We start from the raw sequence: 15,557 nt of genomic DNA, 5'->3' as shown, positions 1-15,557 counted from the left end.
TTCGGGCGACGGACGCTTCTAAAATAGGTTTCCGGCCTTGTCTTTCTTTTAGCAGTTGAACACCAACATAGCGCTAACTCGCCGAAAACGCTTCAAAATGGCCTGAGACGCTCGGAATCAACAAAGAAAACAACAAGGCAATAAGGTGAGCCCATTTTATTTCAAAACAAGACATTTTTTTCTCTCTTTTAAGGCGAACCGATAACATCCCATACAGACATCCCATACATAACCGATAACATCCCATACAAAGATTAGTTTACCGAGATGATAAAGCTGACATTGATGGTCTAAGAAAAACATTCTCTCACATTTTATGGGATTCCTACATATCCTGTGAGGATATTGACTCAGGTACGGCGAATTTCCAAGATCTTGTTCTCGCGGCAGTCAATCAACATGTACCAAAGATGAAGCTTAGACGCAAGCCAAGACCTCCATGGATAGATAAAGAGGTCTTAAAGTTAGTGAGGAAAAAGAAAGTCTTGTGGAAGCGTTTAAGGGCCAATGCTTCTCTTGAGGTGACAACAAAGTTTAAACTTCTTAGGAAACAGACCAAACGTCTTATCTCCTTTAAGTATTTCCAGTACTTAAAGTCTCTATCGGATAAGCTGAAGACTAATCCAAGAAAGTTTTGGTCTTTTCATTCTCTTAAGTCCAAGAGCAAGAGACTGCCAGAAGTAATAACTTACTCTGGCAAAGCCAGGTCTGCAAAAGATCCTGTGGAAAAAGCTTCCCTGTTCAATGAATTCTTCAGCTCCGTTTTCTCTACAAAAACATCAAACTCTGGCAGCTCTCATGTTGATGTGATTAATCCTAACTTATTGATGGATGTATTCACTTCGTACAGTGAAGTTAAGAATATCCTCTGCAACTTGGACATTAATAAAGCAACTGGAGTAGACGGCATTCCTGCGAGGATATTGAGGGAATGTGCAGAGGAGCTATCTTACCCATTGGTTCTACTGTTTAACTTGTCGTTCAGGTGTGGGAGAGTTCCTTCTTCATGGAAAAGAGCTAATGTCACTCCTGTGTTTAAATCAGATGCTAAAGATGTGGTAGAGAATTATCGATCTATATCCCTGTTATCGATTCCAAGTAAATGCCAAGAGAAGATTGTATATAATGCCATATATTCTCATGTGGCCCCTTACCTGACTGATTGGCAACATGGTTTCATAAGGGGTCGCTCGTGTGCTACCCAGTTGGTATTAACACACCATCAGTGGACAAAGGCCTTGGATGATGGACTACAGGTGGATGTCGTGTTCTTAGATTTTTCTAAGGCATTTGACAGAGTATCACATGATATACTTCTTCTGAAGTTGTGTAATTTCGGCATCTCTGGTAGCCTACTAAGATGGTGCGAGGATTACTTGACCCACAGAGAGCAAAGGGTTGTTATTGAAGGACAGAGTTCTACCTAATCTGTTATCCCATCTGGTGTACCACAGGGCTCCCTACTAGGGCCATTATTTTTTGTAATTTTCATTAGTGATTTGCCGGATGTGGTTATGCCTGGAAACACAATCGCACTGTACGCAGATGATTGTAAAACATCAAGACTGATAAACTGTACATCAGACCAACATGATTTTCAATCTGACCTGAATAATCTACACATCTGGAGTCAGCGAAATCTAATGGATTTTAATGTAAAGAAATGCAAATTGATGCGTATCACGAAAAAAAGTATGCCTTTTCGCTCTGACCTTAAGCTGAATGAGAGCTCTCTGGAAGAAACATCTGAATTCTGTGATCTCGGATTAGTTACTAGTAACAAGTTGTCCTGGAATGCTCATGTTGATAAGATATCAAGCAAGGCTAACAAGATTCTTGGCCTTATTAAAAGGACATGCAAGGGTCTGAAAGATGTTAACATGTTAAGAAGGTTGTACTGTGCTTTGGTAAGGTCCCAATTGGAATACTGTACTATTGTCTGGTCACCCTTCACGGCTAGAAACATTAATAAATTGGAAAGGATTCAGCGAAGAGCCACCAAGTTTATTCTAAAAACTGATGATGATTACAACACTCGTAAAGAAAAACTGAACCTGTTATCTCTAGAGGATAGACGCTTCTTTTTTGACGTACTATTTTTTTATAGAGTTCTTAATGGGTATATTAATATAGATATATCCTCTTATATCCAATTTTATTCACATTCGGAAAGATACTCGTTGAGGGGTAAGGACGATCTTAAATTAAAAAAGAACTACGCGAGGACTGATACTTTTAGGTTTTGCTATTTTAATAGGATTGTCCACATGTGGAATGGGCTGCCACTATCGGTCCGTCAGGCTCCAAGTGTTTCTTGTTTTAAAAGGGGTGTAAGGGATTATTTGACTGCAAGATTTGATTGATTTTAGTTTGGATTTGTTTTTTTGTTAAAGGTGGTCTGCCGTGCATGGGGATTTATCTCTTTTGCGGACCATCCTTATGGCACCTTTCTTTTTACTCTTTTGTATTATTATCTATTAATGTAAGTAAGTAAGTAAGTAAGTAAGTTATATGTGTCATTAAATTGTAATAAATAACAAAAAAAAAATAAAAAAAACCTTTATAAATATAAAACGTTACGCATCACGGTAAGAGTCACGTCCGCTTTTCTAGTAGTGAGCTTGGGCTGCCTGTGATTCAACAAGTCATTATGATCTACCCTCACCTGATAAAACTGAAAGTATGCTTTTCAGTACGAGGTGCTGAGGACATAATATATCGTATGGATTGGTTATCAATAACAATGTTTCACCCTTGTCTTTCAAATTTCGGACAAAAGTCAGTATCACATACAAGGGACGCGTAACATAGTAAGAATCTATTTAAAAGTGCGAGACAGAATCATCAATAGATGGATAAAAGTAAGCGATATGGGTCAGATATTAACCTTTACCCTCTTTTACCCTCTGGGTTGGATTAAACTCGTTGATTGAAGAATAATCCTGACCAATATTTGTTAACGAGGCAGCGCAAATTGGCAAATAGGGAAAAACAATTAACTTAATGACAGCATATTGTTCAATAAGACGTGCTTATGGCGCGCCTTTCCAGTCAATATTCAAACAACCTTAATATACAATACATCCATTACATTTCTTTGTCATATTTTTAATTTCCTTTCAATATATATTTTTTTTGCTTCTTTATTTTCCATTTTCCTTCTATATACTTGAAAATCTCTTCGTATTAATTCACATATACGTGTTTAGCTCATCTATTTTCTATTTTTTCTCTTCATTTTATATGCGTTCTATATTTTTTATATTTATTCCATATGTTTTTTTTCGTTCCGAGTGGGATTTTTTATTTTCTTTCTAATTAGTATGCAAACGTCATCACATGACCGCTAGCACTATGTTTTTTCCATTCCGCCATTTTGGCTTTCGGCTACATGGAGGAAGAGCTATCGACTGCTTGTCGTGCGGCCGCGGATGCTTTAGAGATTTTAAGTAATTTGAGACCTGGTTTTACGAGAAATGTAATACCTCGGATGAATTCAACGGCAGTCTCTGTGAGTCAGCCGAACAACGGAGATCGTAAGGTAAACAACGAGGAACTTCAGTCGAACGAACGTGCTATTCAGTCCTCGACGTCGCCAGACTCTAACAGTTCTATCCAAGCTCGGCTTGCTACTCTCTTTCCGACAATTGGTTCGAACCGAGCTAGTGGGAAAAGCACTAGTAGAAGGCCAGCAAGGTCAAAGCAGACCATTAAGGCGACCAAAGGCCGCCCATCCAAGACACTTGTTTACAAGGATCTAGTCCTTATTCCCAGTCCCAAGATCAACAAAGTACCTACACACACAACCCGACTTCAGTTAGAAGAGAGAGAACTTGTCTGCCACGAGTTTCCCTTTGACAAGAGCTGGGACGCACATTCCCTCAAAGCTGCTATATTGAATCGATTTCCAAAGCTTTTGCTATTTGAGTATGTCAAGGTGGGTAACTTTTTGTAGTGGTATAAGTAAGCTTAAGCATTGTTCTACGTTTAATGCATTAATGATAATATCATTGCTGTTCCGTTTATACATTTGGTGTGGCTGCACTATTTTTAAATACGCATCTATACTATTTTGCCAAAATTTTAACCACATAAGAGGATACCTGCAGTGACGCGAGTAATGGACTTCGAATTTTTTGCAGAATTTGTTGGGTTATTTTGGACTTGCTCTGGTACTGCCCCGCTCCCACTCCTTACTTGTGACATAAGCTTAACTACTCTTTCATTGAATTTGCCCTTGACTTTTGCAAGAAGCGTGCAAGTAATGTGTGTTTTTCTTAACCTAGCCATGCTATGGAAAGCTAATAACACCTAAGCTGGCTGAAGGCATAACTCTGGATGCAGAAAGAGTGACCAGGATGGCTGGTCAAGGAGCTGTTTATGTTAGATCACTGGTCCCTTTGGAATCTGAAGACGAGGGTGAAACCGAAGAGGAGCTAGAGAATTCAGTATTAGATGACAGTCCAAGGTGAATTTTTTCTTCTGAATTTTTGCATTGAACAAAATAAAAGCTGTATAGATTTCTTCTAGCTTTTTTGCCTCACTGCAAAGGTAGCTTCCCAATGCAGACGGATAACCTTATATATGATAGACTGGGTTCCCAGCTCATACTAGTGGGCATGAAAATGGCTTTTGTTCGAAATATTATCCAGTTTGTATAGGTAATCACATGATTTCAAGTGCAATTTGGAATAAATACACACAAGTAAATTTTTTCAAAGAGTAACAAAATTGCATGAGCCCATAGGGTGAGTGCAATTTGTGGTCTTTGAAAAAATTTGCAAGTGCCTAATTATTCCAAATTGCACGAGAAAATCATGTGATTATCTAGTAATAATATACATGAAAAAATACGAGCTAGTTTCTCATAACTACGAAGAAGAGAAGCACGCGCAACACGTGCAAAAATAATTTATTCAAACCTTGCAAGTGACATTGACCTTGACATTGACCAGTCATTCTGAACAATCAGAATGTCTGGTTTGTTTCTTTCTTTGCACTGAATTAACCCTCTTCTGCACTGAATTAACTCTCTTCTGCACTGAATTAACTGAAAACTGCATTCATCTTAACCAATCAGAAATGAGAAATGTTTTCATGTATATCATTAGTCTCCAAATAGATTTTTGTATTTTTTTTATTTTAATGTTTGTTTATTTATTTGTTGGCTCAGATCTTTATTCAATCGTTTAGCAGGACAGGACATGAATTGATGTGGTATTTTGCAACTCCATGTGATTTTGGATATTTGTACAAAGATGAACCCTTCATAGTCTGTCACATCATCGCCACTTAGTTCACTTTGTTTTTTATGGTTTGTGACAAGTTATTATTTCCTTTTAGTGTTAGTGGACCACAAAGAAGCTCTGTGTTGCTTTCATTTGGGGAAAGTGATGGGAGGCCAGATGCAGCTGTGGTGCCCCACCCCTGCCAGGATGTTGCACAACCTTATTGTGTACCATTTCCAACTGAAGCAGAAACATCACATCAAAATACAGAGTTAAATGATATAGAGACAGCCAGCGACTCTGATATTGTTTATGTATCTGAACATGCACCTGTGTCTGTATCAGTACCTGTATCTCAGCTGCCACCAAAACGTATCATCCAAGTGCACAGGCTAAATATTAAGAAGGATTTGATTGACTTATTCCGAGATCCATTAATTATGAGTCAGGACATAGAGATAATTGTTATTGATGCTAGGGGAGTTGAAGAAGTGGGCAGAGGTGTTGGGTTGCTTAGAGATGTTTTCTCTCTTTTTTGGAAAGAAACATACGATTCCCTTTTTGTTGGAGAAAATGAGCGCGTACCATTTGTAAGACATGACTATCAAAGGGATGAATGGGTTGCTGTTGGCAGAATTTTGGTGAAAGGATATTTAACCTGTCAATACCTACCAGTCCTTCTGTCTCAAACGTTCCTTGCTTGTCTCTTTTGGGGGGAATCTGCAGTAACTAGTGTTATGCTGACTCAATCCTTTAGAAATTACATTTCAGTAGATGAAAAATGTTTGATTGACAAGTGCCTCGCTGGTGACATGAAGTGGGATGATGAAGATGAAATGTCCCAGCTTTTAGAAGTTTTTAGTAACTATGACTGTCGAATTATGGTAAATTCCGAGAATGTTAGTCAAGTTATTGAAGAAATAGCCCATAAGGAGCTGCTGCAGAAGCCACAGTATATTACAGACTGCTGGAAGGATATAGTTTCTACACTTCTTCCTAGTTTTCCTGATTTTGCAGCAATTTCCAAAAGGTATGAATTGTTAATACCATCCACAAGCAAAATCCTTAGTTGCCTAGAGGCAAACCCTGAGAGTGATGGGGAAAGGGATAGCCTTAAGTTTCTCAAACGGTATATTAAGGGCCTTGACACGCCTCAGAAATTATCAAAGTTTGTAAGGTTCATCAGTGGGTCTGAGTTAATGCTTTTTGATACAATCCAAGTAAATTTTACCAACTTATCTGGTTTGGGTCGCCGATCAATTGCCCACACTTGTAATACTGTATTGGAGCTATCCTCGACTTATCAGTCATTTCCTGAACTTAGAGAGGAGTTCAGTGCAATACTTGCATCAGATTATTGGGAAATGGATATTGTGTAATATGCCTTGTGACTTAAAGAAGACCATTGTGATGGTAAATGCAAGCTGATTTTAAATAGACTGATAATATCATTTTTGTAGTGAAATTGTGTTTTCTGCCTTGGATAGGTATTTACGTTTTTAAAACATTTAACAACTGTGCACAAATTATTTTCTGGTAAATCATACTGGGAAATCATTAGCTAATGGCTGATTTTAGTATCAAGCTTGCTATCTGTTCAAGTTGACATTTTCAAGTGAGCGCAGCTGTTTAGAACTATTTTGTTGAGATTCTTATGTATTTTTTTCCTTACTGTTGTAAAGGTTAAGTTGCATTAATTTTGTTGTACTATTCTGATCGATACAATTTAAAGGCAAATAATAAACTTTACACTGTTTGCGTTTTCAATCTGTCACAGTGGTACCTGTTTGATAGATGTTAATTGATCTTAATTCTAGGCCCTATTTTCACTCTCTAACGACGGATTTTAGGTTAGTTGAATGCTGGGAACACCTGTTTTAAAGATTGTTACCACTAAAACGGCCTTATCTCAGCAAAGTTTCTTATATGTTGAACTGATTCCTAAGGATGTCCATGCATCTCAAATATTGAGTTCTACCATGTTCACCATCGTCATTCAAAGGGTGACAGGAGACTTCCAAGATATGCAGTTGTTGTGGTGTCAGCCGAACATCAACAGCTGGTATTGAGACCTGGTAATCGTCGTCGTCTAACGGGATAGGTCCATCTGGATCAAACCCATACAATGGAATTTCATTTGGATGTAGAATACTCTCAACTCCAGAGTATCCAGAGTACATGTTTTCCAAAATCCCAGAGGCAAAAATTTGTAGGGGAGATAATTGATGTTCACTAGAGATAGGGTGATTGTTCCATTGACTAATGAAGTGTTGCAATGCCCTATTTATCCTTGGTATGTAGACAAAGTGCAATGAAAATAAATGTACTTCATTTAACGGGTCAAGAAGACCCATGTCTTCCATTCCACTAAAGATATTGGCAAAGTGACAAAGGACACCAGTGTAAACATCCTTGTGAGCGCGCTCAACACGGCAGTTGTGGACAGAGCTTCCCGTTATGATACTTCCTCTGTTTAGTCCTCTATTTTCCAACATGTACTTTGCCACTCCAACATTTTCCAGTCCATGATCGCTTCTTACTCTTGAAGGTAAGCCAAACTCTTGTACTCCCTTGATGAAGAGCTCCAACACTGTATCTGCTCGGTTGTTATCAGTTAGGGTGGCATATACAATAACCCTTGAATACCCATCAACACAGCAGTGCACAACAAACCTGTACCTGGTGAGCTTGTGGTTTCCGTCTATGTGCCACAAAGCGTTTGGCGTTGGTACAGAGTACTTCCGACGGTAAACTGGAGTACTCCAGCGAAGTGCTGTCCCAAGCGGGTCTTGTCTACGAAGACAGTAACGAACCCTCCATCGCTGGATTCGAAATCCCCTGGCTCGGAGAGCTCCAAGCAATCTTCGTTGTCCAATGTTTGGAGTAATGCTTCTAATTTCTTTGACAGCGTCTTCAAGCTGAGAATCTGAAAAGAAGTTCTAGTTAACGTTTAATTACAAAGTTTGAAGTATCGTACATCATTGTGCGAGATGGGACTTAGGGGAACCTAAAATATTTTGACCAAGGGTATGGCTTCTAAGATTTATTTTATCCGAGATTATATCATCTTTATCCAAACACATTGATAATAAGCTTAAACCAAATAAGCTACTAGCATAGATAACCTCAGTCTGTAAATTACTGCGTACCTGACAGTGCAGTCCAGTTTCCGCTGTCATCATCCAAATTTAATTCCCGTCTTCTTCGACGTAAAGTACTCTCACTGATACCTAACAAACTAGCGATTTTTACCCAGGAGAAATGCAGTTCACGTAAGAATTCGATCTGTTCTCTTTCGATGACGATTACTGGTCTTCCTGCACTTATTTGTTTAGTGGTAGGACAAGCGAATGAATTTGATATCTTTGCTTCAACGGAATTTCTTTCCTCGTACTTTGTCATTGCACGAAAAACAAAGCGTACTTTTGTCAAAACAGCTTCCATTATTGTCTTGAAATCTTGAAGGACAGAGTCCTCACTTTGCCATACACTATGCAACAGCAACTGTAAAGTTAAAATTGCATCTTCCAGACGCACGTTAGCTTGTTCAAAGTAATCAACGGAGACATCTTGTGTGTTCAAATTCTTAATGCCAATCAACAGGGTACGAAGAGACTCTACGAAGTTGTAAAGGCCTCTCTCGTTGCCATCTCTTAAAGTTTCATCCGCCATTTTGCTTTTGAAATTACCGGAAAAGTGCTAGCGGTCATGTGATGACGTTTGCATACTAATTAGAAAGAAAATAAAAAATCCCACTCGGAACGAAAAAAAACATATGGAATAAATATAAAAAATATAGAACGCATATAAAATGAAGAGAAAAATAGAAAATAGATGAGCTAAACACGTATATGTGAATTGATGCGAAGAGATTTTCAAGTATATAGAAGGAAAATGGAAAATAAAGAAGCGAAATAAAAAATATACAGAAAGGAAATAAAAAATATGACAAAGAAATGTAATGGATGTATTGTATACTAAGGTTGTTTGAATATTGACTGGAAAGGCGCGCCATACGTGCTGGCAGTTCAAACGTCGGATCTCACATGTGCCAAACTTAACTCCTAATTTAGTCGACTGAAATAGTTAAATACGGCATTTGATTTAAACGTCGAACTTAACTCTGTTCGCTGTCAACATTCCCAGGCGCACTACTTATTTGCTAGAGGAAGATGTTTATTGAGCGTTTTCTTAATTGCTTTACTGATGCTTTTGTTTTGCTGTTTCTTTTTGCTTTATTCACGTTCCATCATTTCAGTGAAACACCATCCACAATATGCCACAGATTTTCCTACTTTCCACCCAGGAGTGCCCTCTTCGTTTTCAATAACCGAACATCTCATACAAAAGTAATTACAGCACGTCAAACAACTGTATTTTGTCTTTGCAAAGCAACAACTACAAATTCCTTCGTCTTCCACCATTTTTTTGTGCTGTTTTGGCTTTTTGGCGCATGGCATTCACAGAATTCCTGGCGAGTTGTGGGCGATAAAGGAATCATGATAATTTCCTATTAGATTCATGCATTAAGTTAGGCACCTGTGAGATGCGAAGTTTGAATCAAAAGTCGCACCTAAGTCGAACCTTCGATTGTTTTAGTCGCAGATACGGCAAAAGTAGCACTTAATTTAAAACAGTCGAATTTTATTGACTCAAATGCCGCACTTCACACGCATTTAACTCTCGCATAAAGTTCGGCATGTGTGAAATTCGACGTTTGACCCGGGCCTAAAATTCCGGCGATAAAATTCTATCTCTTGCAAATTACGATGATCAGAATCATTACCAACAGATCGATAGATTTCTAGCAATGATTGATGTGGGCTAGAAACAAATCTTCAACCTCGTTGTCCTCCGAGAGGGACTAAACTCGTTTCCGAAGAAACAATTCAATAACATTTGTTTTAAGAGACAGTGCAAAGTGGCAACGAGAAGAACAACTCAACGAGTGTCAACAAATTCTTATTTTGAGACGTGTTATTTTAGAACTTCTTATAGGGAAGAATGTGGGATCGATATTTAACGAACGTGACTTTTATTGTAAAGTCGACTAGACTGGCTTTTTAATCGCAAGGTAAAAAATGCTCTAAAATTAATCTAATTACAAATGTATACAACTTCAAGTACCTGAACACATTTTTGGGTGACGTTTAAAGCTTTTTTTTTTTTTTTTTTTTCGTAAAAGCGCTGTAATTGAAATATGTTATGGAATGAAAGGCTTGCAATTAGCCGTGTTACAGTACCGATCATTGATAGACGCGTTTGTTTATCTTAAACAAAGCTGAGGTAAAAAAAAAAAAAAAAAACTTCCTTCGACTATGTCACGTCTAGCGGCTATAGGTATTTTTTTCCACTAAGGTCTTCACCGTTTACCCAGAGAACTCTCTGCTATGTCATAACTCACCAATTAGTCTGGCGATGAATTGCTCAATCTTTTGGATTGGATCCTCTCTTACTTTTATCCTTCAGGAGTGCCGGTTTTTCCACTCTACTCGACTTACAATCATAGTTCATGCATATAGGTAATGTATTAACAGTTAAACCGCACGCATAGATAGGAGCGATAGAAATAAGTACTTGAAAGGAAATAAATTCTCTCTGCCGTTTGACCATCTCTGGCTAAATTAAAAATTTGTTCTTCGATGAGGTCATCGAAGAACAAATGGATACATGCAACAACATAAACCCATATAAACTAATACCTGGGAATTAGATTTGAATCCTCGACATGAAACAAGAATAACGGGGAAGGGGCCTTAAATCACCATGAACGAGGTAATGAAAGTGAAATGAAATGAAAAATGAGATAGTGGTTTTATAACACAGCTTGTGGATCATTGGGGAAACCTGTGAAATAAGTCTAAGAAACTTACCCCGTGGATGAGTCACTCGCTGATCATGGAAGGTCGAGTAGGCTCTTTTAAGAGTGACAACGCGACTAAAAAATGACTGACATCTGTCATGCAATCAAATTTTCTTTATTTGTTAGGGTCAGCTGATAACCAATGAAAAATCAAAGTGCTCTGTGAGCAAACTCGTAAATTGACAGATGACTTAGATTGTTTTTTTGGATTATGTTTAACGTTATCAGCATGGTTGGGAATTTTGTGGTTGATTATCATATTTAGACTACGAGCAGTAGTTTAGCTTTCGTTGTAACTCTGTTGGCTGAAGATATATGATAAATTGTTTCTCTAGTCATTAAAGACCCATTTCCATCCGAAATCCTTTGCAGTCGTTTGTTTTTGTTTTGGAATCGTGCTATTGCTAAATGGCGAACCGTGGTAGTCATTCACAAACACTATTAAAAACAAAAACAAAGATTTGGTGAAGAACACAGTAAACAAATTTGCAGCTAAATATTTGAGACTGAAAAATCATAAATCGTTTCCGTGTATAAAACTTGTACAAAGCTTACCTGATGTTGAAGGCAATTGTTCGACTTCAACACTAAATAAAATATAAACAAATAACCAATAATGGCCAAAACGGATTTACTTTACGCATTTCAATTACACAATAATGACTTGTACAAATGATATCCTTTATATACATATCTCAGGATCTCAAGTAAAAAATCAGTCAAATAATTATCTCACCTCTCAAAAATCTCCCCGGAGTCTCAAGTTCCATCGTAGGAACAATGCAATAACATTTCTGCAAAAGCACTGTCTGTAGTGTTACCGAAACCCAAGGCTGTTTTCCTTGCCCTCCATAAATCATACACAGACTCTCGAAGTCGAATAACCTTTGCCGAGCCGGGCAGACTCGGCCTTCCTCTAGACCGCTTCTTCGGCAGCATGAACTTTTCAAATGACGTTTTTCACCGTCATACATGTAAGAATTAAAAACTTTTTACTGATATGGATACTACGATAGTTTGTTGTTCGCTCATGATTCAAGATAGAACTTTGAAAGCCCTAATTAGTAAGAGGGAAGAAGGAACTTTTCTGATTTAATAGAGGAAATGCATAGTATTCTCACATGTTGGCCATGTTTTCTAAATATTTGCTACAAAATAGGTTTAAATGTTCTTAAAGTATTAAGATTGAAGTATCGTTCGCTTTGTCAACATTAACTCTGTTAGGCATGAGATATTGCAATATGCCGAAGTTAAATGTAAAGCATTAAAAGATATAGATTTGTAATAGTTTAAAGATAGTGTTTCAGAGGAAAACTATATTCCATTCTAATGACGAACACAAGTTGAAAAAAAAAAAAAAAAAAAAAGACAAACTCCGTAATTTATTCCTTGTTGTCGACGCTAGCAAACATATGATTTATCCGGGTCTAAAGTTTATGAGTGGGAGGCTTAAAAACAAATGGCAATGTCGAACCGACATATAATGTAATGGAATTTTATGGCTTATTAGAACATAGCTAGCAGAGTCGCGCAATCAAATTCATTATACGAAGCGTGCTCAAAATCACGATAGTGCACGCTGATAGCGTCAGCAAATCCGACTTCACCAGAATTTTTTTTTTTTTTTTCGCGCGAGCGGCCATTGTTAGCGCGGGGAAAAATAATACATTTTGCGATAATAATGGATACAAACAGAAACTCGGCCTACTAGACCGAAAACGAAGACAATGTTTCGACCCTTTCCCTTAGGCTAGAGTTCTTAAATGAGGCAAAAAAAGAGAAAAACAAAGGAAAAGGAGACTCGGCATCAGCGCCGTCATGATTCGCTTCAACTGATATTGTTGTCCGGCTATGTTCTAAAACAATTGGTTCATGCTTTAGCTGTGCACTATCGAGTTATGGAGCACGTGGGAAGTTTGGAGAGCACTCAAGAAGCTAAAGTTGCCCTCGGCTATTGCCTCGGGCAACTGTTACGCTTCTTTCGTGCTCTCCAAACTTCCCGCGTGCTCCATAACTCGATAGTGCACGCTAAAGCATGAACCAGTTGTTAATTATAGTTGAGGCTTTCTCAGTGTTTCTCTCTCAGAATAAATTTACTGTGTTTGATCGTCACATCGTGATGTCCATTCCTTAAACTATTTTCCTTAAATAAATCTCGTTGTTAAATTTTAAGATGAGGTTTTCGAACTCTTTAGATATGTATCTATATCCGATTGTCTCTTTTAATCCTCACGCGAGTGATAAGATTGAAGAACCCTCTGAGCCGCATGACAAGGTTTTACCTCGAAATTTCTGTCTTTGAACAACATCAGAGCTTGATTCCCCAAAAATAACTCCTGTCGGTCAACGCCGACTTTGATATGGCTTCTACTAAGGCCTTTCTTTAAACTTTTACTAAAGTGTTAGAGTGGGTGTGGGTAAGGTTTAGTAACAACCATCCCCCCTACCTAACTGTAAAAGTTATTGGTGCCAAAAGCCCATGGAAAATTATCCAATTTGGTTGAAATTACATTATCTCGTATTACCTGTGTTAAGAAGACTCGCGTGTGCGCGTTATAGGATTACGTAGGTTGAAATAACGTAAGCAAATAACGCGGACCTTTTTATTTTTGGCGTGCATGTTTCTTGGAGAGGAGTTGAAAATTTTTTGAGTTTATCGAGTGGAAATTTGTTTGGTGGTCGTTGTTGTTTACCGTGAGTTCACTGTTTACCGTGCTGGATTAAACGTGTTTGTTTTATTTCCGTTTCGCTTTTGAACAACTTGGTTGGTTTTCCATAGTGATATTAAGAACGATTAATTTATTCTGAGGAACCTGGACGAGCGCCCAAATGATTATTGATGGTTAGGAGCTTAAGTCACAAAAGCGTTAGAGTCAAGGCGAGGTCACTCTCCCATGTTCACAATAGAGTACCAGTTTGCGAGACGGTCATTTGGTCTTGAGAAATGCTTTGACCGTCCTCTACATAGAAACTTCCTGTGGCTATTTTAGGGTTTATGAGGTTCGATTTCGGTGTGCACCCCATGTTGCCTTGTGTAAGCTAATGACGCGACGTAAAGTTTTATGTAAGTTGTTATTGCAGTAAATGGTTTGAACCCGGGGGTAACATGTGAAGGTGTAGTCTGATCGTCCGGGCGAGTGTAGTCCTGAGAAGGACTGTTGTCGGTGGCAGTGACTGACGTTTCGACAACCTGTGCGGAAGTCATCATCAGAGTCAAGTGAATGATTGTTGTCAGTAGTTCTACTGACAACAATCATTCACTTTTTACTGACAACAATCATTCACTTGACTCTGATGATGACTTCCGCACAGGTTGTCGAAACGTCAGTCACTGCCTCCGACAACAGTCCTTCTCAGGACTACACTCACCCGGACGATCAGACTACACCTTCATAAGTTGTTATTAGTATCATCATATTCCTGATAAAGAAAGCAGCATTACGAACACCAGTATTCTTAATTTGTTTGTTTGTTTGTTTTAATTTTAAGTAAATAGCAATTTTGAAATGTGTTCAGGTTAATTTAGTTCAAGCCAAAATCATCTAGCCTCTTTCTGATTTCGACTCTCTTGTCTAGCTGTCAGATTCTTAAAATCAAATATAGTTTTATAAAGGAGCTGTGTTGTGAATTTTGTTCTGGATGGTTTATGTTAATCGGATTATTTTGAAGTCCTTCTGCGAGTCATGTGATTCAAGAGCCTACAAGGCCGCACTCAGAGCCTTTGTTTCTGGTGGTTATTTGAAGTAAAGACTACCAAAGTTGTTTCCTGCATCTATTTCAAACATCACGTTCAGTTACGTATACCATATTTTCTCAGTTTCATCTTCATCTTCATTTAATTCATTATTACATATTATGGAAATATTTGATGTTCACGAAATCCCAAGGAGGCTTTCTCACGAGTCTCAGGATGTCAACAAGAAATGATACGACCACAAATATGAAATGTCAACCACTTTCTTCAATCCAAATCTTAAGACCATCTCTACAAATGCAAGGAAAAATGACGATAAAAACTAATGATGATTTTTTTTCCTCGGGAAATGCCAAAAATTCTGTTGGTCATAATCGCGCAAGGCTCATTGTTCAAACGAGATAAGGAGGACCTCAACGCAGTTTTTATTTCTGGCAAGATTTTCACTCTTTTTGTTCTCTTCCGAGAATAAATCTCCTGCATCATTGTATGGCAGTCCATTTTATCGTTCATATAATTATTTTCTATTTTCCCTTCCTCTTTCCGCCCCAAAGTCATTTTTTCTAAAGAATCTCATTACCCTTTGCTAGGCTGTAAATATAAATAAACAATTATTTCATGGCTAAACGGCAGAATGGTTTTGAATCTGCTCTCGAAAACGCTCTCATCAATGGTTGGACTGATAATCTAGATGAAATCTAAATGAAAGAAAGCTTGTTGTTGTTGTTGTTGTTTTTTTTTTTATTATTATCCTCATACCATATTAGATTAA

General features: G+C 38.0%; 2 protein-coding genes and 1 long non-coding RNA gene across 3 annotated transcripts; 1 reads left to right on the top strand and 2 right to left on the bottom strand.

Moving 5' to 3' along the window:
- The first annotated feature begins 3,033 nt into the window (after positions 1-3,033).
- Positions 3,034-6,995, top strand: LOC148741082 (uncharacterized). The gene is made up of 3 exons (XM_088733530.1): positions 3,034-3,937; positions 4,287-4,468; positions 5,344-6,995. The coding sequence occupies exons 1-3, from the start codon at positions 3,392-3,394 to the stop codon at positions 6,605-6,607; spliced, it is 1,992 nt and encodes a 663-aa protein (XP_088589656.1). The 5' UTR covers positions 3,034-3,391; the 3' UTR covers positions 6,608-6,995.
- On the bottom strand, positions 6,677-9,242 carry LOC148741081 (uncharacterized). The gene is made up of 2 exons (XM_088733535.1): positions 8,378-9,242; positions 6,677-8,154 (listed from the first exon to the last, which is right to left on the bottom strand). Exons 1-2 carry the CDS (start codon positions 8,898-8,900, stop codon positions 7,151-7,153), a joined length of 1,527 nt encoding a protein of 508 aa, XP_088589661.1. The 5' UTR covers positions 8,901-9,242; the 3' UTR covers positions 6,677-7,150.
- Positions 9,243-10,261: 1,019 nt separating this feature from the next.
- Positions 10,262-12,984, bottom strand: LOC148741080 (uncharacterized). The gene is made up of 2 exons (XR_015991826.1): positions 11,828-12,984; positions 10,262-11,678 (listed from the first exon to the last, which is right to left on the bottom strand). It is a non-coding gene; the product is annotated as an uncharacterized LOC148741080 (long non-coding RNA).
- Between the last annotated feature and the right edge of the window lie 2,573 nt (positions 12,985-15,557).

The sequence above is a fragment of the Stylophora pistillata genome, chromosome 1 (genome assembly GCF_964205215.1).
Source record: "Stylophora pistillata chromosome 1, jaStyPist1.2, whole genome shotgun sequence".
Lineage (NCBI taxonomy): Eukaryota > Metazoa > Cnidaria > Anthozoa > Scleractinia > Pocilloporidae > Stylophora > Stylophora pistillata.
This window is presented reverse-complemented; position numbering and strand designations above follow the sequence as displayed.